At 39.1% G+C, this 25,984-nt stretch overlaps 1 protein-coding gene and 1 long non-coding RNA gene across 2 annotated transcripts in view; one reads left to right on the top strand and one right to left on the bottom strand.

Moving 5' to 3' along the window:
- KCTD9 (potassium channel tetramerization domain containing 9) overlaps positions 1-25,984 on the bottom strand; it is an 83,174-nt gene that overhangs the window by 18,651 nt on the left and 38,539 nt on the right. The window contains exons 7-9 of the mRNA XM_043927737.1: positions 5,091-5,158; positions 4,908-5,003; positions 4,050-4,199 (exon numbers count right to left, since the gene is read on the bottom strand). Coding sequence (XP_043783672.1) covers positions 4,050-4,199; positions 4,908-5,003; positions 5,091-5,158 — 314 coding nt within the window. The remainder of the gene's footprint in view (positions 1-4,049; positions 4,200-4,907; positions 5,004-5,090; positions 5,159-25,984) is intronic.
- On the top strand, positions 12,647-24,434 carry LOC122710147. Its single transcript, XR_006345837.1, has 3 exons — positions 12,647-12,658; positions 19,671-19,680; positions 24,249-24,434. It is a non-coding gene; the product is annotated as an uncharacterized LOC122710147 (long non-coding RNA).

Below are 25,984 nucleotides of genomic sequence, written 5' to 3'. Positions count from 1 at the left end.
CATGTTCAGAATATCACGTGGATCATTCTCAGTGATGCAGTGGGTACCAGTTTACAAAGGCCTGTGAGCACCTTGGTCAGGAGAGCTTGAATTTTATTCCAAGTCAAGTGAGAATCTGCTGTGGAAATAAGATACATGCATTTCTACATAGCTCTATCACTCCTGTATATTTATCTCAAATATTTCTGCTGTGTTCACAAACGTGTAGAAGAAACAAGAGGACAGAATGAATAAACAGAAAGATGTTCAGACAAGGGAATTACTGGGTTATGATTCACTTGGAAGACTAGCATAAAAACTAGTGGAATCTATCTATTTTGATACTATCAAGGACAGAAGGAGACAAGATGATAGAGTGTGAGGTTTTAATCTTAACCTTGATGAAGGAAACTAAGAAAGCAACCACAGTGAGACATTTCCATGTTTTTGTCTCTGCAAACATTTAACCAAAGAGGTTGGACTTAGGGCAGGAAGAATGTTGGAAAAGAGAGGTGCTTGGGATGAGGGGTCAAATACAGGGGGGCTGAGATTTCTCAGGGAAGATGAAAAGATGAAAGTGTAGTATCAAGCAAACTGAAGGTCTGTCTCTGTATCAAGGTGTACATCAGAGAAGCATCAGTGTTGAGAGCAACCATTCTGTTCCTGATTGGATTAGATTTTTTGTTTGTTTCCATGAAATTAAAAGACGCTTGCTTCTTATAAGAAAAGCTATGGAAAAACCTAGACAACGTATTGAAAAGCAGAGACATCACTTTGTCCACAAAGGTCCAATTCAATAAAAACTATGGTTTCTTCAGTAGTCATGTCTGGATGTGAGAGTTGGACCATAGAGAGGGCTGAGCACAGAAGAACTGATGCTTTTGGAACTGTGGTGCTAGATAAAACTCTTGAGAGTCCCTTGGACAGCAAGAAGATCAAACCAGTCAATCCTAAAGGAAATAAACCCTGAATATTCATCAAAAGGACTGATACTGAAGTCAAAGCTCCAATACTTTGGCCACCTGATGTGATGAGCTGACTCACTGGAAAAAACCCTGATGCTGGGAAAGACTGAAGGCGGGCAGAGAAGGGGGCAACAGAGGATGAGATCGTTGGATGGCATCACCAACTCAATGGGTATGAGTTTGCTCAAACTCTGGGAGACAATGAAGGACAGGAAAGCCTGGTGTGCTGCAGTCCATGGGGGTCACATAGATTTAAGACGCTACTGAGTGACTGAACAACAACAAAGATATTGAGAAAGAAACTGGAGCTGGAGGAATCATGCTCCCTGACCACAGTAATCAAAACAGTATTGTGCTGGCACAAAACCAGAAATATACATCAATGGAATAGAAAACCCAGAAATAAACCCACACCTATTGTCAATAATGTATGATAAAAAGGCAAGAATATACAGTGAAGAAAAAATGAGTCTTTTCAACATGTGGTACTGGGAAAACTGGAAAACTACATAAGAAGAAACTAGAACAGTATCTAACATCACACACAAAACTAAACCCCACATCAATTAAAGACCTAAATGTAGAACTGGATGCTATAAAACTCCTAGAGAAAAACATAGACATAACACCCTTGTACATAAATCGTGACAGAATCTTTTTGTATTCACTTCCAAGTGAATAGAATGATGAAAATAAAAACAAAAATAAACAAGTGGGACTTAATTAAAAGCTTTTGGACAGCGAAGGAAACCATAAACAAAATGAAAAGACAAGCTATAAAATTGGAGGAAACATCTGCAAACCATGCAGCCCCCAAGGTCTTAATCTCCTTGGGGGAGAAACAGCTCATGCAGATATTTCTTCAAAGAAGACATACAGATGGCAAACAGGTACATGAAAAGATGCTCAACACTGCTAATTATTAGAGAACCTCAAATCCAAAGTACAATGAGGTATCACTTCATACCATTCAGAATGGCCATCATCCATCAAAAAATCTACAAATAATAAATGCTGGTTGAGAGTATGGATTAAAGGGAGCTCTCCTACACTACTGGGAATATAAACTGGTACAGCCACTATGGAGAACAATGTGGAGGTTCCTTAGAAAACTAAAAATAGAGCTACATATAATCCTGCAATCCCACTCCTGGGCATATATCTGAAGAAAACTATAATTCAGAAATATAAATGCACCCCAGTATTCATAGAGGCACTATTTACAATAGCCAAGACATGGAAGCAACCTAAGTGTTTACTGACAGATGAACAAATTAGAGAAGCTATGGTATATACAGACACATACACAAAGTGGAATATTATTCAGCCACAAAAAGAATTTTAAAATGCCATCTGCAGCAATATGGATGGATCTAGAGATTATCATACTAAATGAAGTAAACCAGACAGAGAAAGATAAATATGTATGATATTGCTTATATGTGGAAGCTCAAAAAAAAAAAAAAAAAGAGAAAGATAAATGAACTTGTTTCCTACACATGAAGGGACTCAGACATAGAAAACAAACCTGTGGTTACCAACAGGCAAAATGGGATGGAGGAGGGATAAATTAGCAGGTTGGGAATAACATATACACACTACTATATACAAAATAACCAACAAAGACCTACTGTGTAGCAAAGGAAACTGTAGTCAACAGTTCATAATAACCTCTAAGGGAGGAGAATCTGAAGAGGACTGTATGTATATGTATGCATACACACATGCACATACATGTATATGTAACTGAATTGCTGTACTGTATACCTGAATGCCAAATGATACTGTAAATCAACTACATTTAAATAAAAACATTATATGCAAATGATAAATAGGTATATTGGCCTTCATATCAATGACACAATATGGGTAGAAAAGCATTTAAAGAGAAGAAAATTATGGTTCAGACTCACAGTAATGCTATAATTAAACAAAATAGAGAACCAGTTATATTCAATGATCCAGTCTACCTTTTTCCCCATTCCCTAACAGAAACCAACCAAACTGTCTCTCAGCATTTCAGAATTTAAAAGCTAGGTCCTTCAAACCTTCCCTGTGTAGTGTTAGTGTTTCACTCATGTTGCTTTTCAGTTTGATCCTCCATCATAACATGGAACAAGTACGGTAAAAATAATGGAAATGTGTGTTGGCAGATTTTGTTATTAGATCTAAGTTTCACAGAAAAATACCTTGCAACTAAGGAATAAAGCCAAAATTATAAAATTCAATAAACACTTATTCAATGACTACTACAAGCAAGTTAATATATTAGGTCTTATTAATTGAAAGGGCTTTCCTGGTAGCTCAGCTGGTAAAGAATCCACCTGCAATGCAGGAGACCCCAGTTCAATTCCTGGGTTGAGAAGATCTGCTGCAGAAGGGACAGGCCACCCACTTCAGTATTCCTGGGCTTCCCTTTTGGCTCAGCTGGTAAAGAATCCGCCTGCAATGCGGGAGACCTGGGTTCAATCCCTGGGTGGGAAAGATCCTGTGGAGAAGGGGACGGCTACTCCACACAGACATGGACCTTGATATTAAGCAACTTAAAGTTCTTAGAAGTTACATTTCACTGTTGGTTTTACATATATCCTCTAACCTCAAATAGGTTATCTGTTATATAAATGCATGCATACACATATGGATACACACATACACACACACACACATTAATACTTGTAAACACACCAAGATGTTAACTTACAGATTGCTGCATACTACGTTTGTTTTAAAGTATCTGTCAAATACCCCCAGAGAAATAACATTTTCCTATTCCAGAAATTATGTGGAAGAGAAAATTTCCAAGGTCCTTTCCAGCTTTACCCTATTAATTCACAGAAAACAGAAATTCTGATAATGTGTTAAGGAGATCAGTATCTAATTTCAAGATTTAATTTCTTATCAGTTGCTATACTTTATAGGTGGATAGTTAATAAAGCATATCAAAGTTGCAAAACCAACCCATTTCACTTTCAGAACCTTAAGTTTTGTCATCAACCTAGTAAACTGATGTAAAAGCTTCATTAAGAGAGATGTAATCTGTGCTCTTCGAGAGTGTTCAATAGACTAAAAATTTAATTTTCTCTTGTAACCAAAGATGATTCTTACATCAAGGACTGATCCAGAGAGATCGGCTCGTTCTAGATTTGCACAGCAGAGATTGGCGTGGGCAAGATTGCAGCGACTTAAATTGGCCATTTTGAAGTTAATGTATCGCAGGTCCAATCGAGAAAGATCAGCACCACTGAAGTTTAAACCCTAAAATTAAAAACACAAATGGTCACAAGACATAAACCATCTGTTGTATTAAATTTAATCACAATAGTTAAGCACCGTGGTTTATAGAAGTAATTGGCAGGTCAGTCACTTGGAGTCTATTATAAAACATGATCAAATGGAACTCAGATATATAAAATCAGTATCCTTAATGGATTCTTAAAAGTCACTCGATTTACATATAACATTAGAATGCATCCTGGCTATGGCTCATTTATGTGCAGAAGTTGCTAAAAAGATAGATCTCTGCTGGTCATGCACCTGTTGATCACTATTTTTAATAAATTGTACTTATTTTATTAATTCTATAATTCAAGAACATTATATTGTTAAAAATGAGTATTACAGTTTTTAAAATCGTTATTGCTATAACACATAAAAGTGTAAGTATCTTCCACTGCCACTGACTGTTCATACATAACAGCTGTACAAATAATTGACTTTTTAATTGTTGCAATTTCTATGCATTACCAAAAACTGCTGTATGAGGCATAATTAAACAGTAAAAGATTATTACATCTCTTTTTTATGCTAACCATTTTAGGACTAACTCAATGCTATGACCCATAATTAAGATATATCTTGCATGAAAAAAGAAAATAAAGCAAGAAAAAAATTTCTAGAAGAATTTAAAACTTCCCTCACAGACTTGCTGACACAAATAACTCAAGTAAAATCTGCTTCAACTACCTGGCAACGCAATTCTGATTTGGTTGGAGTGGCGAGCAGAAACCGGACAAATTCCTTTCGAGATATGGGTGAATGATCCTCTGGTGGTTGTGAATTCTTGAAGACATATTGACAAATTAGTGGAGAATTCTGGGAGACAGTTACAATAAATATATTATTTGGCTAATGTAAAAAGAAACTTACCTTTATTGCCACTTCCAGGTGTTCAATCAATGAGTCAATACCAAAAAATCTTGCTTCTTCTAACACACCTATCATAACAAAAACAATTTGACTTTTATAGAATACTATTCACGTCAATAATCCTTTATAAAGGATTCTATAAATTCTCACAAGTGAAATGCAAGTTTTGCTGTCATTGCTCTGTGTCTGACTCTTTGTGACCCCATGGACTATAGCCCACCAGGCTCCTCTGTACATGGGATATCCCAGGAAAGAAACTGGAGGAGGTTGCCATTTCCTTCTCCAGTGGATCTTGCCGGACAAGGGATTAAATCCACGTCTCCTGCACTGGCAGGCAGATTCTTTATCATTAAGCCATCAGGGAAGCCTTAAAATACAAGTAGGGTAGGCTACCCCACTTTATACAAGAAAAATAACTAATGTTTAGAACATATGTGTAACACTTAAAAAATCTGTAAATAAAGCGGCTTTCTAAATAGTTTATATATAGCAAAAGAAAAAAACAGAAGACTAATGAATCAGAAAGAAAGCTTTCCATATTACAAAATTATTTCAGAAAACTACCTTAAATAAGCCATAGGCCAAAAAAATCCAAATTATCACACATTCTTAAATAACTGATACAGTGATTTTTAAACCCAATAATATATGGTTAGCTCACCTAATCTTAACACTTATTGACTTTTTCAATGAAGCAGATCAGAAAAAGTTTGTCATAAATATATTTTACTTACTGAATCAGAAGATTATAGAAATAAATAAAATCAAGGCAGCTTCAAAAAAAAAGTCAGAAGTATACTTTAGAAACTGTTATAGGAGAATCAATTTTTAAAAAGGGATTTCTAGGGGAGTCCAATCCGGATGGCAGAATAAAAGGACATGGAGCTCACTCTCTCCAACAAGCCTATCAAAAATTCGCCTACATCTTGAACACTTCTCACAGAATTCTTGGAATGCTGGTAGATTATGCCAAATACCCCAAATTACATGAAAGATCTCCACATAACCAGGTAGGACCAGGAAAAAAAAAAAAGAGAAACTGGGATGGTACTTGCCAACCTGGGAGGAAGTTGTAAAGAGGAAAGGTTCCTAATCCTGAGATCAGCTCTGACAGAATCAGATCCAGTGATACTAGCCTCTAAAGCTTGCTTTCTGTCCCAGCTGATCTCCCGACCTGTGAAGCAGCTTTCGAGGATGTAGGAAGTTTCCCTCTTTCACAACTTCCTCCCAGGCGTGCAAGTCTCATCCCAATACGAAGCGGGGCAAAGGGTAACAGTTTTTCCAGGAGAACACACTGCTCACAGCAAATACCCTCTTCCAACAAAGCAAGAGAGGAGGCTCACATGGACACCATCACCACATGGTCAACACTGAAATCAGACTGATTATATTCTTTGTAGCCAAAGATGGAGTAGCTCTGTACAGGCAGCAAAAACAAGACCTGGTGCTGACTGTGGTGAGATCATGAGCTCCTTATTGCAAAATTCAGACTTAAAATGAAGAAAGTGGGTAAAACCACAAGGTCCCTCAGGTATGACCTAAATCAAATCCTTATGATGTAAATCCCTTATAATGTAAATCGCTTATACAGTAGAAGTGACAAATTGATTCAAGGGATTAGATCTGATAGAGTACCTGAAGAACTAAGGACAGAGATTTGTAACACTGCACAGGAGATGGTGACAAAACCATCGCCAAGAAAATAAAATGCAAAAAGGCAAAAAACGATTGTCTGAGGAGGCCTTACAAATAGCTGAGAAAAGAAGAGAAATGAAAGGCAAAGGAGAAAAGGAAAGATATACCCACCTGAATGCAGAGTCCCAAAGAACAGCAAGGAGAGAGAAGAAAAACTTCCTAAGTGAATGCTGCAAAGAAATAGAGGCAAACAGAATGGGAAAGACTAGAGATATTTTTAAGAAAATTAGAGATACCAAGGGAACATTTTATGCAAAAATGGGCACAATAAAGTACAGAAATGGTATGGACCTAATAGTAGCAGGAGATATTAAGAAGAGGTGGCAAAAATACACAGAACTGTACTAAAGTCTTAAAGACCAGATAATCACGATCATATGGTCACTCATTTAGAGCCAATATCCTGGAGAGTGAAGTCAAGTGGGCCTTAGAAAGCATCACTATGAACAAAGCTAGTGGAGGTGATGGAATTCCAGCTGAGCTATTTCAAATCCTAAAAGATGATGCTGTGAAAGTGCTGCACTCACTATGCCAGCAAATTTGGAAAAGTCAGCAGTGGCCACAGGACTGGAAAAGTTCAGTTTTCATGCCAATCACAAAGAAGGACAATGCCAAAGAATGGTCACACTACCACACAGCTGCACTTATTTCACATGCTAGCAAGGTAATGCTCAAAATGCTTCAAGCTAGGCTTCAACAGTATGTGAACCAAGAAATTCCAGATGTACAAGCTGGATTTAGGGAAGGCAGAGGAACCAGAAGTCAAGTTGCCAACATCTGCTGGATCACAGAAAAAGCAAAAGAATTAGAGAAAAACATCTACTTCTGTTTCACTGACTGTGCTAAAGCCTTTGACTGTGTGAATCACAGCAAACTGGAAAATTCTTAAAGAGATGGGAATACCAGACCACCTGACCTGCCGCCTGAGAAATGTGTATGCACGCCAAGAAACAACAGTTATAATGACATGGAATGATGGATTGCTTCAACCTCGGGAAAGAAGTACATCAAGGCTGTATACTGCCACCCTGCTTATTTAACTTATGTGCAGAATACTCACGTGAAATGCCGGGCTTGATGAATTCCAAGCTGGAATCAAGATTTCTGGGAGAAATATCAACAACCTCAAATATGTAGATAACACCATCCTAATGGCAGAAAGTGAAGAGGAGATACCAAGTATCTCTAAAAAGCCTCTTGATGAAGGTGAAAACAACATTCAAAAACTAGGATCATGGCATCTGGTTCCCTCACTTCATGGCAAACAGATGGGAAAAAAAGGAAACAGTGAAAGACTTTATTCTGGGGGCTCCAAAATCACTGTGGATGGGGACCGCAGCCATGAAATTAAAAGACACTTGCTCCTTGGAAGAAAAGCTATGAGAAACTTAGAGTATTAAAAAAGCAGAGACAGCACTGTGCCAACAAAGGTCTGTATGGCCAAAGGTATGGTTTTTCCAGTAGTCATGGATGGATTGAAAGTTGGACCATAAAGGTTGAGTGCCAAAGAATTGATGCTTTCGAGCTGAGGTGCTAGAGTAGACGAATGAGAGTCCCTTGGACAGCAAGGAGATCAAGCCAGTCAATCCTGAAGGAAATAAATCAGCCCTGAATATTCACTGGAAGGACTGATGCTGATGCTCCAATACTTTGGCCATTTGATGCGGATACGACTCATTGGAAAAGATCCTGATGCTAGGAATCATTGAGAGCAGGAGAGGAAGGGGACGACAGAGGACAAGATGGTTGGATGGCATTACCAACTCAATGCACATGAGTTTAAGCAAACTCCGGGAGACAGTGAAGGACAGGGAAGCCTGGCTTGTTGCAGTCCATGGGATCACAAAGAGTCAGACAGACTTAGCAACTTACTAACAACAGAGGCTCAGAGAATCAGGAGGCACACATTGATGATGAAAGCTGTTCAAAACATGGGCACAGACAGAACCTACCTTAACATAATAAAGGCCATTTATAACAAACACACAGCAAACATAATCTTAACAGTGAAAACTGAAAGCATGCCCTCTAGGATCAGGAGCAAGACAAGGGTGCCTATTCTAACCACTATTATTCAACACAGTTTTGAAAGTCCTAGCTATGGCAATCAGAGAAGAAAGAGAAGTAAAAGGAATCCAGATTGGAAAGGAAGAAGAAAAATTCACTATTTGCAGATGACATTGATACTGTACATGAAAAACTCTAAAGATACTACCACAAATTTACTAGAGCTAATCAGTGAATTTATTAAAATCACAGGATAAAAAAATCAATACACAGCAATCACTTGAATTCCTATATATGAGCAACAAAAAATCAGAAAGAGAAATTAAGGAATTAAACATATTTACCACTGCAACAATAATAAAATATCTAGGAATAAACCTACCTAAGGAGACAAAAATTGGATTAAAGATTTACTGAGCACGGCCCCACCCATCAGAACAAGAACCAGTTACCCCCTCAGTCTCTCCCATCAGGAAACCTCCATAAGCCTCTTAGCCTTCTCCATCAGCGGGCAGAGAGACTGAAAACCACAGTCACAGAAAACTAACCAAACTGATCACATGGACCACAGCCCTGTCTAATGCAATGAAACTATGAGCCATGCCATATAGGGCTACCCAAGATGGACAGGTCATGGTGTAGAGATCTGAAAAGATGTGGTCCACTGGAGAAGGGAGTGGTGAACCACTTCAGTATTCTTGCCTTGAGAACCCCATGAACAGTATGAAAAGGCAAAAAGATAGGACACTGAAAGATGAACTCCCCAGGTCAGTAGATGCCCAATATGCTACTGGAGATCATGGAGAAACAACTTCAGAAAGAATGAAGAGATGGAGCCAAAGCAAAAACAACACCCAGTTGTGGATGGGACTGGTGACAGAAGCAAAGTCCAAAGCTATAAAGAGCAATATTGCGTAGGAACCTGGAGTGTTACGTCCACGAATCAAGGCAAATTGGAAGTGTTCAAACAGGAGATGGCAAGAGTGAACGTCAACATTTTAGGAATCAGTGAACTAAAATGGACTGGAATGGTAAATTTAACTCAGATGATCATTATATCTACTACTGTGGGCAGGAATCCCTTAGAAGAAATGGAGTAGGCATCATAGTCAACAGAGTCTGAAATGCAGTACTTGGATGCAATCTCAAAAGAAACAAGGCAAACCGTTCAATATCATGGTAATCCAAATCTATGCCCCAACCAGTAATGCTGACGTTGAATGGTTCTATGAAGACCTACAAGACCTTCTAGAACTAACACCCAAAAAAGATGTCCTTTTCATTATAGGGGGCTGGAAAGCAAAAGCAGGAAGTCAAGAGATACCTGGAATAACAGGCAAATTTGGCATAGGAGTACAGAATGAAGTAGGTCAAAGGCTAATAGAGTTCTGCCAAGAGAATGCACTGGTCATAGCAAACACCCTCTTCCAACAACACAAGAGAAGACTCTACACATGGACATCACCAGATGGTCAACTCCGAAATCAGATTGATTATATTCTTTGCAGCCAAAGGTGGAGAAGCTCTATACAGTCAGCAAAAACAAGACCCAGAGCTGACTGTGGCTCAGATCATGAACTGCTTATTGCCAAATTCAGACTGAAATTGAAGAAAGTGGGGAAAACCACTAGACCATTCAGGTATGACCTAAATCAAATCCCTTACGACTATACAGTGGAAGTGAGAAATAGATTCAAGGGACTAGATCTGACAGACAGAGTGCCTGATGAACTATGGACGAAGGTTTGTGACACTGAATAGGGGATAGGAATCAAGACCAACCCTAAGAAAAACAAATGCAAAAAAGCAAAATGGCTGTCTGAGGAGGCCTTACAAATAGCTGTGAAAGGAAGGGAAGCAAAAAGCAAAGGAGAAAAGGAAAGATATACCCATTTGAATGCAGAGTTCCAAAGAATGGCAAGGAGAGATAAGAAAGCCTTCCTCAGTGATCAGTGCAAAGAAACAGAGGAAAACAATCAAATGGGAAAGACTAGACATCTCTTCAAGAAAATTAGAGATAGCAAGGGAACTTTTCATGCAAAGATGGGCACAATAAAGGACAGAAATGGTATGGACCTAACAGAAGCAGAAGATTAGTATTGAGAAGAGGTGGCAAGAATACACAGAACTGTACAAAAAAGATCTTCATGACCCAGATAATCATGATGGTGTGATCACTCACCTAGAGCCAGACATCCTGGAATGTGAAGTCAAATGCGTCTTAGGAAGCATCACTACGAACAAAGCTAGCGGAGGTGATGGAATTCCAGTTGAGCTATTTCAAATCCTAAAAGATGCTGTGAAAGTGCTTCACTCAATATGCCAGCAAATCTGGAAAACTCAGCAGTGGCCATAGGACTGAAAAAGGTTAAGTTTTCATTCCAATCCCAAACAAAGGCAATGCCAAAGAATGCTCAAACTACTGCACAATTGCACTCATCTCACATGCTAGCAAAGTAATGCTCAAAATTTTCCAAGCCAGGCTTCAACAGTATGTGAACTGTGAACTTCCAGATGTTCAAGTTGGATTTAGAGAAGGCAGAGGAACAAGAGATCAAATCACCAACATCCGTTGGATCATCGAAAAAGCAAGAGAGTTCCAGAAAAACACCTATTTCTACTTCATTGACTATGCCAAAGCCTTTGACTGTGTGGATCACAATAAACTGGAAAATTCTGAAAGAGATGGGAATACCAGACCACCTGATCTGCCTCTTGAGAAATCTGTATGAAGGTCAGGAAGCAAAAGTTAGAACTGGACATGGAACAATGGACTGGTTCAAAATTGGGAAAGGAGTACATCAAGGTTATATATTGTCACCTTGCTTATTTAACTTAGATGCAGAGTACATCATGTGAAAGTCAGGCTGGACGAAGCACAAGCTGGAATCAAGATTGCTGTGAGAAACATCAATAATATCAGATATGACACCACCCTTAAGGCAGAAAGTGAAGAAGAACTAAAGAGCCTCTTGATGAAAGTGAAAGAGCAGAGTGAAAAAGTTGGCTTAAAACTCTACATTCAGAAAACTAAGATCATGGCATCTGGTCCTATCACTTCATGGCAAATAGATGGGGAAACAATGGAAACAGTGACAGACTATTTTGGGGGGCTCCAAATCACTGCAGATGGTGATTGCAGCCATGAAATTAAAAGACGCTTACTCCTTGGAAGGAAAGTTATGACCAACCTAGATAGCATATTAAAAAGCAGAGACATTACTTTACCAACAAAGGTCCATCTAGCCAAAGCTATGGTTTTTCCAGTAGTCATGTATGGATGTGAGAGTTGGACTATAAAGAAAGCTGAGCGCTGAAGAATTGATGCTTTTGAACTGTGGTGTTGAAGACTCTTGAGAGTCCCTTGAACTACAAGGAGATCCAACCAGTCCATCCTAAAGGAAATTAGTCCAGAATATTCACTGGAAGGACTGATACTGAAGCTGAAACTCCAATATTGGCCCCCTGATGTGAAGAACTGACTCATTTGCAAAGATCCTGATGCTGGGAAAGACTGTAGGCAGGAGGAGAAGGGGACGACAGAGGATGAAATGGTTGGATGGCATCACTGACTCAGTGGACATGAGTTTGGGTATACTCTGGGCGTTGGTGATGGACAGGGAGGCCTGGTGTGCTGCAGTCCATGGGGTCACAAGGAGTTAGACACAAGTGAGCAACTGAACTGAACGAGACAAAAGAGTTATACAGAATACTTATACAGAAAAGTATAAGACACTGATGAAAAAAATCAAAGATGGCATAAACAGATGTAGAGATATCCCATGATCCTGGATTGGTAGAATCAATACTGTGAAAATTACTATACTAGAAGATGCAATCTACAGATTCAATGCTGCTGCTGCTAAGTCGCTTCAGTCATGTCTGATTCTGTACGACCCCATAGACGGCAGCCCACCAGGCTCCCCTGTCCCTGGGATTCTCCAGGCAATTACACCAGAGTGGGTTGCCCATTCCTTCTCCAATGCATGAAAGTGAAAAGTGACAGTGAAGCTGCTCAGTTGTGTCCAACCCTTAATGACCCCCCATGGACCGTAGCCCACCAGGCTCCTCTGTCCATGGGATTTTCCAGGCAAGAGTACTGGAGTGGGGTGCCAATGCCTTCTCCGAGAGTCAATGCAATCTCTATCAAATTATGAATGGCATTTTTCACAGAACTAAAACAAAAAATTTCACAGTTCTTATAGAAACATGAAAGACCCTGAACAGCCAAAGCAATTCTGTGTAAGAAGAATGGAGTGGAGCAGTCACCTTACCTGATTCAGACCCACTACAAACTATAGTGTCAGAGAGCGTAGTACTGACCCAAAACAGAAACACAGACAAAGGGAACAAGACAGAAAGCCCAGGGGTAAACCCACCCGTGACTGACACCTTATCTTTGACAAAGGAGGAAGTATATACAATGGGCAAAGTCTCTTCAATAAGTGGTACTGGGACAACTGAACTAACTACTGTAAAAGAATCAGATTGGAACACTTCCTAACACCACACACAAAGATCAATTCAAATGGATTAATGGATTAAAGACCTAAATATAAGACCAGATACTATAAAACTATTGGAGGAAAACACAGGCAGAACACTGTATGACATAACTCATCCCAAGATCCTTTATGATCCACCTCCTAGAATAAGAAAAATAAAGACAAAAATGAACAAGTGGGACCTAATTAAACTTAAAAGTTTTTGCACAGCAAGGAGAACTATAAATAAGGTAAAAAGACAACCCTAAGAGTGGGAGAAAATAGCAAATTAAGCAAGTGACAAAGGCTTAAATCTCCAAAATATGCAACAGCTCATACATCTCAATGTATACATATTGATGTATGTATTACATCTAGATACAAAAATACAACTCAACTTTCAATATTGTAAAGCAATTATCCTTCAATTAAAAATAAATAAATTTTTTAAAAGATAGTGTTCTAGTTTCATTCTTTTGCAAGTGGTTGACCAGTTTTCCCAGCACCACTTGTTAAAGAGGTTGTCTTTTTTCCATTGTATATCCTTGCCTCCTTTGTCAAAGATAAGGTGTCCATAGGTTCGTGGATTTATCTCTGGGCTTTCTATTCTGTTCCATTGATCTATATTTCTGTCTTTGTGCCAGTACCACACTGTCTTGATGACTGTGGCTTTGTAGTAGAGTCTGAAGTCAGGCAGGTTGATTCCTCCAGTTCCATTCTTCTTTCTCAAGATTACTTTGGCTATTCGAGGCTTTTTGTATTTCCATACAAATTGCCATACAAATTGTGAAATTCTTTGGTCTTCTGTGAAAAATTGTGAAATTCTTTGGTCTTCTGTGAAAAATACCGTTGGTAGCTTGATAGGGATTGCATTGAATCTATAGATGGCTTTGGGTAGAATAGCCATTTTGACAATATTGATTCTTCCAATCCATGAACACGGTATGTTTCTCCATCTGTTTGTGTCCTCTTTGATTTCTTTCATCAGTGTTTTATAGTTTTCTATGTATAGGTCCTTTGTTTCTTTAGGTAGATATACTCCTAAGTATTTTATTCTTTTTGTTGCAATGGTGAATGGTATTGTTTCCTTAATTTCTCTTTCTGTTTTTTCATTGTTAGTATATAGGAATGCAAGGGATTTCTGTGTGTTAATTTTATATCCTGCAACTTTACTATATTCATTGATTAGTTCTAGTAATTTTCTGGTAGAGTCTTTAGGGTTTTCTATGTAGAGGATCATGTCATCTGCAAACAGTGAGAGTTTCACTTCTTCTTTTCCTATCTGGATTCCTTTTATTTCTTTTTATTCTCTGATTGCTGTGGCCAAAACTTCCAACACTATGTTGAACAGTAGTGGTGAGAGTGGGCACCCTTGTCTTGTTCCTGATTTCAGGGGAAATGCTTTCAATTTTTCACCATTGAGGGTGATGCTTGCTGTGGGTTTGTCATATATAGCTTTTATTATGTTGAGGTATGTTCCTTCTATTCCTGCTTTTTGGAGAGTTTTAATCATAAATGAGTGTTGAATTTTGTCAAAGGCTTTCTCTGCATCTATTGAGATAATCATATGGTTTTTATCTTTCAATTTGTTAATGTGGTGTATTACATTGATTGATTTGTGGATATTAAAGAATCCTTGCATTCCTGGGATAAAGCCCACTTGGTCATGGTGTATGATTTTTTTAATATGTTGTTGGATTCTGTTTGCTAGAATTTTGTTAAGGATTTTTGCATCTATGTTCATCAGTGATATTGGCCTGTAGTTTTCTTTTTTTGTGGCATCTTTGTCAGGTTTTGGAATTAGGGTGATGGTGGCCTCATAGAATGAGTTTGGAAGTTTACCTTCTTCTGCAATTTTCTGGAAGAGTTTGAGTAAGGTAGGTGTTAGCTCTTCTCTAAATTTTTGGTAGACTTCAGCTGTGAAGCCATCTGGTCCTGAGCTTTTGTTTGCTGGGAGATTTTTGATTACAGTTTCGATTTCCTTGCCTGTGATGGGTCTGTTAAGATCTTCTATTTCTTCCTGGTTCAGTTTTGGAAAGTTATACTTTTCTAAGAATTTGTCCATTTCATCCAAGTTGTCCATTTTATTGGCATAGAGCTGCTGGTAGTAGTCTCTTATGATCCTTTGTATTTCAGTGTTGTCTGTTGTGATCTCTCCATTTTCATTTCTAATTTTGTTAATTTGGTTCTTCTCTCTTTGTTTCTTAATGAGTCTTGCTAATGGTTTGTCAATTTTGTTTATTTTTTCAAAAAACCAGATTCAAGAGGCATCAAGAGCAAAAATAAAGCATGATGTCTCTACAGAAATGATGCAGGGCACAAGGGAGTGGCAAGATATATTTAAGGTCCTAAAAGGGAAAAATCTGCAACCTAGGATATGCTACCAATCAAGACTTTATTTACAATAGAAGGCAGAATAAAGAATTTCTCAGACAAGCAAAAACTAAAAAAACATATCAATACTAACTGGAAAGGGCCCTGATGTTGGGAAAGATTGAGGGCAAGAAGTGAAGGGGGTGATAGGATGAGATGATTGGATGGCACCAGTGACTCAATGGATGAGTTTGAGCAAGCTCCAGGACATAATGAAGGACAGGGAAAAGCTGTTGTGCTGTAGTTCATGGGGCCAAAAAGAGTCAGACATGAATTAGTGAATAAACAACAAGAAGAACAAAACGTATCCTAAAAGAAATATTGCAAGGTCTTCTATAAATAGAAGGGAAGCAAGAATATGCAATCAAGAAAAAAAATCACAATTGGAAATTAAATCACTTACCAAATTTTTTAAAAATGATGATAACTATGAGGAATAGCAAATAAATGTGAAGATGTACAGGAAGAAATCAAAATCATAAATGTGGGAGAAGTTGAGTAAGAAAATGTAGTTTTTTTGTGGAATGTGTTTATGATTATATGACAATCAGTCTAAAGGAAGTACATATAAGGGGTTAACATACTTGAAAAACAGAGTAGCCACAAATCAAAAACATGTAATAGAGGCACACAAACCAAAAAGGACAGAAGTATAATGCAAAAGAAATCAAACTATAGAAGGAAAAACAAGAAGGAAAAGATCAAAGAAGAAATACAAAAATCAACTGGAAATGGTAATAAATACATATCTATCAATAATTACCCTAAAAGTCAACAGACTAAACGCTCCAATCAAAAAATATGGAGTAGCAGATTAGATTAAAAACACAAGAGCCTACAACAGGCTGCCAATGAGAGACTCACTTTAGGGCAAAGGATATATATAGACTGAATGTGAGGGGAAGCAAACGAAAATGACAAAGTGGGGGTTACAAAACTTGCATCAGACAAAATAGACTTTAAAACAAAGGCCAAAGGTAAACAACAACAATATGTAATGACAAAAGGATCAATACAAAAAGAAGGTATTACACTCATCAACATATATACACCCAATTTATGAGATCTAAAATACATAAAATAAATAGTAAGAGACATAAAGGGAGAAATTGATAGGAAATTTAGTAACAGTCAGAGACACTGACATCCCACTCATATCAATGGATAGCTGTTCTGGATAGAAAATAAGGCAACAGAGATCATACATGATACAACAGAACAGTTAGATTTAATTTGTACTTTCAAGACATTATATCCAAAAAACGTAGAATACACATTCAAATGCACATGGAACATTCTCTAGGATTGACCACAGACTAGCATGAAAATAATCCTCAACAAATTTCAGTTCAGTTGCTCAGTCGTGTCCGCCTCTCTGTGACCCCATGAATCGCAGCACGCCAGGCCTCTCTGTCCATCACCAACTCCCAGAGTCTACTCAAACACATGTCCATAGAGTCAGTGACGCCATCCAGCCATCTCATCCTCTGTCATCCCCTTCTCCTCCTGCCCCCAATCCCTCCCAGCATCAGCGTCTTTTCCAATGAGTCAACTCTTCACATGAGGTGGCCAAAGTATTGGAGTTTCAGCTTCAGCATCAGTCTTTCCAATGAACACCCAGGACTGATCTCCTTTAGGATGGACTGGTGGGATCTCCTTGCAGTCCAACGGACTCTCAAGAGTCTTCTCCAACACCACAGTTCAAAAGCATCAATTTTTCTGCCCTCAGCTTTCTTCACAGTCCAACTCTCACATCGATACATGACCATTGGAAAAACCATAGCCTTGACCAGATGGACCTTTGTTGGCAAAGTAATGTCTCTGCTTTTTAATATGTTATCTAGGTTGGTCATAACTTTCCCTCCAAGGAGTAAGCGTCTTTTAATTTCTTGGCTGCAGTCACCATCTGCAGTGATTTTGGAGCTCCCCAAAATAAAGTCTGACACTGTTTCCACTGTCTCCCCATCTATTTCCCATGAGGTGATGGGACCAAATGCCATGATCTTAGTTTTCTGAATGTTAAGCTTTAAGTCAACATTTTTACTCTCCTCTTTCACTTTCATCAAGAGACTTTTTAGTTCTTCTTCACTTTCTGCCATAAGGGTGATGTCATCTGCATATCTGAGGTTATTAATATTTCTACCGGCAATCTTGATTCCAGCTTGTGCTTCCTCCAGCCCAGCGTTTCTCATGATGTACTCTGCATATAAGTTAAATAAGCAGGGTGACAATACACAGCCTTGACATACTCCTTTTCCTATTTGCAACCAGTCTGTTGTTCCCTGTCTAGTTCTAACTATTGCTTCCTGACTTGCATATAGGTTTCTCAAGAGGCAGGTCAGGTGGTCTGGTATTTCCATCTCTTTCAGAATTTTCCACAGTTTATTGTGATCCACAGAGTCAAAGGCTTTGGCATAGACAATAAAGCAGAAATAGAGGATGGAAATTATTTGAAGAATCTTTCCTGACCACAGTAAGATGAATGTAGAAATCAACCACAGAACAAAAATGAGAAAAAAAATGAATACATGGCGACTAAACAACATTGTTAAAAAAAACAGTGGTTCAAGGATGAAATCAAAGAAGGAATTATAAAATATGAGACAAATGACAATGAAAACACAACTATAGAAAATCTATGGGATACCGCAAAAGCAGTTCTTAGCAAAATGAGCCTTCCTCAAAAAACAAGAGAAATCTCAAATAAATACCATATAAAAGAATTAGAAAAAGAGGGAACAAACAATACTTAAAAGTCAGCAGAAGTAAGGAAATAAAGATCAGGCTGTTGTTATTGCTGTTGTTTAGCCAGCATGTTGTGTCCGACTTTTTCGAGGCCCCAGGGACTATAGCCCAGCAGGATGCTCGCCCATGGGGTTTCCCAGGCAAAAATATTGTCATTTCCATCTCCAGGGAATCCTCCTGACCCAGTGACTGAACTCACATCTCCTGCACTGGCAGGCGGATTCATCTGGGAAGCCCAAGGATCAGACAGGAAATAAAACAGAAATGATAAAAAGCAATAAAAAAATATCAATAAAACCAAGAATTAGTTTTTTTAAAGGGTACGGAAAATTTACAAATTACTGGCCAGGTTCATAAGAAAGAAGAGAGAGGACCGAAATGAAAAAGGAGAAATAACAACTGATATGTTAAAAAGTTTAAAAATCCTAAGAGAATACTATAAATCATCAGGGAATACTACATGCCAACAAACTGGACAAACCAGAAGAAATGGACACGTTTCTAGAAAGTATAGCCTATGAAAACTGAATTTAAAAAATAGACCAATTTGAACACACTGATCACTACAAGCAAAATAGAATCTGTGAAAAACAACAACAACAAAATCCTACAAAGGTCCAGGACCAGGTGGCTTCACAGTCAGAACTGACCAAACATGCAAAGAAGAACTTACACTGACCCTTCTTAAACTCATCCTAAAGACTGAAAAGGAGGGCACACCCTCAAAAACATTCTATGGAGCCACCAGTACCAAAATAAGAAAAAAAGACACCACCAGTAAAGAAAATTTAGGCCAATATATTTGATAATTTAGATGAAAAAAATTCTCACCGAAACATTATCAAACCGAATCCAAAGACATGTACAAAAGACCATATACCATGACCAAGCTGGATTCATCCTAGGGTCACAGGAATGGCCCAACATCTGCAAATCAATCTACATCAAATAAAAGACAAGACTAAAACTACACAGTCATCTCAACAGATAAAGAAAAACCATTTGATAAAATTCATCTCCCATTCATGATAAAACATTCTCCACCAAATTAAGTATACAGGGAACATATATCAACCTAATAAATGCTATTTATAAGAAACTCAGAGCCAATATAATATTCAATGGTGAAAAGCTGAAAGCCTTTATTTTACACTAAAAACTGTATTCAGACAAGGTTGCCCACTCTTACCACTTTTATTCAACATAGTATGGGAAGTCTTAGCCACAGCAATCATATAAGAGAAAGAAATAACAGGTATCCAAATTGGAAGGGAAGAGGTGAAGCTGTCATTATATTCGGATGAAATGATAACATATATGTGCATCTGCATGCTAAGTTGCTTCAGTCGTATGTGACTCTTTGTGACCTTATGGACTGGAGCCCGCCAGGCTCCTCTGTCCATGGGGATTTTCTAGGCAATACTGGAGTAGGTTGCCATGCACTCATCCAAGCAATCTTCCTGACCCAGGGATCAAACTTGCATCTCATGCAGCTCCTGTATTGCAGTTGGATTTTTATCACTGAGCCACTAAGGAACCCTTATACTATATATAGAAAACCCTAAGGATTCCACAGAAAAACTACTAGCAATGATAAATGAATTCAGCAAGGTAGCAGGATACAAAATTAGCATATAGAAATTGGTTGTACTTCTTTACACTAACAATGAAGTATCAAAAAGTGAATGTAAAAATAATTCATTTTAAAATTGCCTGAAATAAAATACTTAGAAATAAATCTCAGCAGGGACATAAAAGACTTAAACGGTGATTAATAAAGGAAACTGAGTGTGGTGATTTGAAGAGATGAAAGATGTCACATTATCACAGAAAGAATTAATACTGTGAAAATGGCCATGCTGCCCAAAACAAGCTACAGATTTAATGCAATCCCTATCAAATTACGTAAGAGAACTTTTACAGAATTAGAAAAAAAAAATCCTAAAATTCATATGGAACCATAAAAGGCGCAGAATTGCCAAAGCAATACTGAAGAAAAAGAACAATGCAGGCAGCATAACTCTCCCAGATTTCACGTAATACTCAAAGCTACAGTAATCAAAACAGCTTGGGATTGGAACAAAAACAGATATATAAATCAACGGGGCAGAGTTCCAGAGAAAAGCAGGGAAAGATAATAAGTCGTTCTTCAATGAACAATGCAAAGAAGTAGAAGAGAACAATAGAATCAGAAAGATTAGAGATCTCCTGAAGAAAACTGGGAATACCAAGGGAACATTTCATGCAAGGATGGCCACAATAAAGGACACCACTCTAATAGCACCTAATAAACCACGCTAATGGCAGAAAGTGAAGAGGAACTAAAGAGACTCTTGATGATGGTGAATGACGAAAGTGAAAAAGTTAGCTTAAAAATCAAGCTAACTTTTTCACTTTCTTCATATATGGAATTTAGAAAGATGGTAATGATAACCCTATATGCAAAACAGAAAAAGAGACACAGATGTACAGAAAAGACTTTTGGACTCTGTGGGAGAAGGCGAGGGTGGGATGTTTTGACAGAACAGCATCGAAACATGTATATTATCAAGGGTGAAACAGATCACCAGCCCAGGTTGGATGCATGAGACAAGTGCTCAGGGCTGGTGCACTGGGAAGACCCAGAGGGATGGGGTGGGGAGGAAGGTGAGAGGGGGGATCGGATGGGGAATACATGTAAATCCATGGCTGATTCATGTCAATGTATGGCAAAAACCACTACAATATTGTAATTAGCCTCCAACTAATAAAAATAAATGGAAAAAAAAAATCAATATTGAAAAAACTAAGATCACTGCATCTGTTCCCATCAACTTCATGGCAAATAGATGAGAAAAAAACAGAAACAATGACAGACTTTATTTTCTTGTACCCCAAAATCATTGTGGATGGCGACTGCAAGCCATGAAATTAAAAGACACTTGCTCCTTGGAAGAAAGTGAAAGTGAAGTCACTCAGTCGCATCTGACTCTTTGCAACTCCATGGAATGGAGCCTATGAGGCTCCTCCATCCATGGAATTTTCCCGGCAAGAGTACTGGAGTGGGTTGCCATTTCCTTGGAAGAAAAGCTATGACAAACCTAGACAATGTATTAAAAAGCAGAGACATCGCTTTGCCCACAAAAGTCCATTTAGTCAAAGCTATGGCTTTTTTATTAGTCATGTATGGATGTGAGAGCTGGACCATAAAGGTGACTGAGCATTGAAGAATTGATGCTTCCAGACTGTGGTGCTGGAGAAGACTCTTGAGAGTCTCTTGGACAGCAAGATCAAACCAGTCAATCCTAAAGGAAATAAATCAACCCTGAATACTTATTGGAAGGACTGATGCTCCAATACTTTGGCCACCTGATGCTAAGAGCCAACTTTCCTGATGCTAGGAAAGATTGAGGGCAGAAGAAGGGGGCAACAGTGGATGATATGGCTGGATGGCATCACCAATTCAATGGACATGAGTTTGAGCAAACTCCGGGAACTGGTCAAAGACAGGGAAGCCTGGCTTGCTATAGTCCATGGGACTGCAAAGAGTCAGAAAGAACTTAGTGGCTGAATAACAACAGGACTGGAGGCGAGTGCAGCGGCCAGGATACAGCAGAACACAGAAAGACCCGCACAGATGGTCCTCGGCACCATGCTCTGCTCCCCTAAATACGAGTCTGCTGGTGTGGGCAGTGGTTGAGTGATGAAACTTGAGCTTCAAGGACAGACCCAGGAGAGGGCGCAGGTTGGCTGCATGGAGATAGCCTGAAGGGGCTGAAGCATGGTACAGGCTGAAATTGGGGTATGCGGAAGAATTTCAGGCCTGCCATAGAAGGGAAGCCTTTCTTAAAGAGTAAGGAAGGGAGGGTCGGGCCAGTCATAGGAGTTTCTTCCTCTCTGTGCTTTCAGCTGACTTGGCGCTACCTCTAGTAGCTCTGCGGGCATGCCAGTGGACTGCCTAGAGGTACAGGCGGGGCTGAAATCTGAGCCCTCTCCCCGCAGCTGGGGAGATTTACATCACGGTCGCCAGCTTCATCAACTCAGCACCTACATAACATCCAAGTGGACAGCAGGTACTCCCATGGCTGGGATGGGGCTGGCCTTGGCAGCTATGGGCTTTGTGGGCACATGCATGTGGAGGCGGGACCAGAGTATGAACTGTTTCCACACTCCTATGGTGCCTCCCAGGGGCACAACCACAGCAGTCCTCACACCTCACTTCAGTGGATCTTTGCTGGCAGATCTGCTCTGTGGCTCTGTGAGCACACTGCCTAAGAGACGCCAGCACTGACCGCCTGCATTCGCACAGTGGAGGTGGGACAGAGGGCAATGCCAACAACCGTGTCTTTTGTGAGGCTGCACAACAGCGACAGGTTATTATACCACAGAACACACTCCCCAGTGGACAGCTCCAGCAGAGCAATACTAGGTGGTTCCCTTCCCCAGCAGTGCTTCAGTATCACCACCTTGCACTGCAGCTCAGAAACAGATCTGAAGGCTTCCACTCCAACAAGTAGGGAGGAGACCCCACCCGAGAGAGCTGTGAAACCGCAAAGAGGAGGCCCCCCCGGACATCCTGTGCAGGCTTTAGTCACCACACCAGTGACAGCCCCTTATCAAGGGGACACGGTAAGCACTGACTGAGGAGACAGGCAGCAGGCTTTCATGTGAAAAACAGTCCTCACAGCAAAAACGTTAAACCCACGCAAGGTACGCAGGGATGCTCGCACATGATAATAGCCCCCAAAGCCACAGTAGAGACCTGTTTCTCCTAAACTCGTAGAGCAAGACAAATACAGATAAATGCAGATGCAGAGTAACCACTCCAATTAGAAGATCAAGAAGATGCCCTGAAAGAACAAACAAATGAAACAGGGCTCTTCAGTCTAACAGACACTGAGTTCAACAAGGACATAAGGAAAACACTGAAGGCGTTAAGAAAGGCTACCAATACAAATGCAGATGGCTATAAAAGGGAACTAGAAAAAATAAAGAAGAGCCAAGGAAAATTAGAAAACTCATTGCTGAAATGAAAGCTGAGCTAAAAGCAATGAGCAGCAGGTTGAATAATAAAGAAGAACAAATAAATGATCTGCAAGATAGTGTAATGCAAATCCCCCAATCAGAAGAGCAAAAAGAAAGGCAAATTTTAAAAAAATGAAAGCAATTTAAGAGACCTATGGATTCTATAAAGCATACCAATCTACACCTAATAGACATTCAAAATGGAACAGAATGATAAAAGGGGATAAAAATTTATTTGAAGAAATTATAGCTGAAAATTTCCCAAAGCAAAAGAAGGAAACAGATATTCAGGTGTGGGAAGTGCAGAGGATCCCAAACAACATGAACCCAAACAGATCACACAGAGAGAAATATTTTAACCCAGAAATATGGAATATAGAAAGATAGTACTGATGAACCTATCTGAAGGGCAGCAACAGACATGCAGGCACAGAGAACAGACTTACGGACACTGGTGGTGTGGACAGGAAAGAGAGGGTGAGACAAATGTAGAGAGTAGCACAGTAGCGTATATACATCACCATATGTAAAACAGCCGATGGAAATGTGCTGCATGAATCAGGGAACTCAAGCTGAGGCTCTGTAACAACCTAGAAGGGTGGGAAAGGGTGGGAGAGATGGGAGGGAGGCTCAAGAGGAGAGGACAATGGGTACCTATGGGTGATTCATGTTGACGTATGGCAGAAACCAAAGGAATATAAGTAAAGCAATTATCCTTCAATTAAAAATAAATTTTAAAAAAAGTTAAAGAGAAGATTCTGAAGGCAGCAAGGGAAAAACAAAGCGCTAATTATAAGGGAAGCTGTGTAAGCTTATCAACTGGTTTCTCTTCAGAAATGTTGTAGGACAGGAGGGAGTGGCAAGATATAGTCAAAATCCTAAAAGGAAAAAGCTGCAAACTGGGGCACTTTAACTAGAAAGATTATCATTTAGAATAGAAGGCAGGATAAAGAATTTCTCAGACAAGCAAAAGTTAAAATAATATATCAATACTAATTGGAAAAGACCCTGATGCTGGGAAAGATTGAGGGCAAGAAGAGAAGGGGGCGACACAGTTTGAGACAGTTGGATGGCATCACCAACTCAATGGACATGAGTCTGAGCAAATCCGAGAGATAGTGAAGGACAGGGAAGCCTGGCTTTCCTGCAGTTCATGGGGTTTGCAAATAGTCAGATATGACTTAGTGACTCAACAACAACAAAATGTATCCTAAAAGAAATACTGAATGGTCTTCTATAAATAGAAGGGAAGAAAGAATATACAGGAAAGAAAAAAAATCATTATTGGAAATTACTTACCAAATTTTGTGAAAGTGCTGATAACCACAAAGGATAGCAAAATGATAAACATGAAGATGTACAAAGTTAAAGTGAGATCGCTCAGTTGTGTCCGACTCTTTGCGACCCCATGGACTGTAGCCTATCAGGCTCCTCCATCCATGGGATTTTCCAGGCAAGAATACTGGAGTGGGTTGCCATTTCCTTCTCCAGAAGAAGATGTACAAGAGAACATAAAAATCAAAATGTGGAGAGGTAAGTAAGAAAATGTAATTTTTTTTTTTGGAATGTGTTTGAGATTATATGACAATCATTCTAAAGGAAGTACATGTAAGGGGTTAACACACTTAAAAAAGAGTAACCACAAATCAAAAACGTATAATAGATGCACACAGACCAAAAAGAAGTGAACAGACGCATACTGCAAAAAGAAAATCATCAAACCACAACAGGAAAAGTGAAAAGGAAAAGAAATATAAAAATCAACTGGTACATATACACCATGGAATATTACTCAGCAGATTAAAAAGAATTCATTTGAATCAGTTCTAATGAGATAGATGAAACTGGAGCCCATTATACAGAGTGAAGTAAGCCAGAAAGATAAAGACCATTACAGTATACTAACACATATATATGGAATTTAGAAAGATGGTAATGATAACCCTATATGCGAAACAGAAAGACACAGATGTACAGAACAGACTTTTGGACTCTGTGGGAGAAGGCGAGGGTGGGATGTTTTGAGAGAACAGCATCGAAACATGTATATTATCTAGGGTGAAACAGATCGCCAGCCCAGGTTGGGTGCATGAGACAAGTGCTCAGGCCTGGTGCACTGGGAAGACCCAGAGGGATCGGGTAGAGAGGGAGGTGGGAGGGGGGATCGGGATGGGGAATACATGTAAATCCATGGCTGATTCATGTCAATGTATGACAAAAACCACTACAATATTGTAAGGTAATTAGCCTCCAACTAATAAAAATAAATGGAAAAAAAAATCAACTGGGAAAGAAGGTCTAAGATAGTAATAAATATATATTTATCAATAATCATCCTAAACATCAACAGATGTTGCTCCAATCAAATGCTCCAATCAAAAAACAGAGTGGCAGATTGGATTAAAAAAAGAAAAGCCTACAATAGGCTGCCTACAAGATACTCTCATTAGGGCGAAGGACAAATATAGATTGAATGTGAGGGAAAGAAAATGGAAATGACAAGAAAGTGGGAGTTACAATGCTCTTATTAGACAAAACAGACTTTAAAAGAAAGCCATAGGCAAAGATAAAGAAGGACAATATATA

Source organism: Cervus elaphus, chromosome 16 (genome assembly GCF_910594005.1).
Source record: "Cervus elaphus chromosome 16, mCerEla1.1, whole genome shotgun sequence".
Classification (NCBI taxonomy): Eukaryota; Metazoa; Chordata; class Mammalia; order Artiodactyla; family Cervidae; genus Cervus; species Cervus elaphus.
This window is presented reverse-complemented; position numbering and strand designations above follow the sequence as displayed.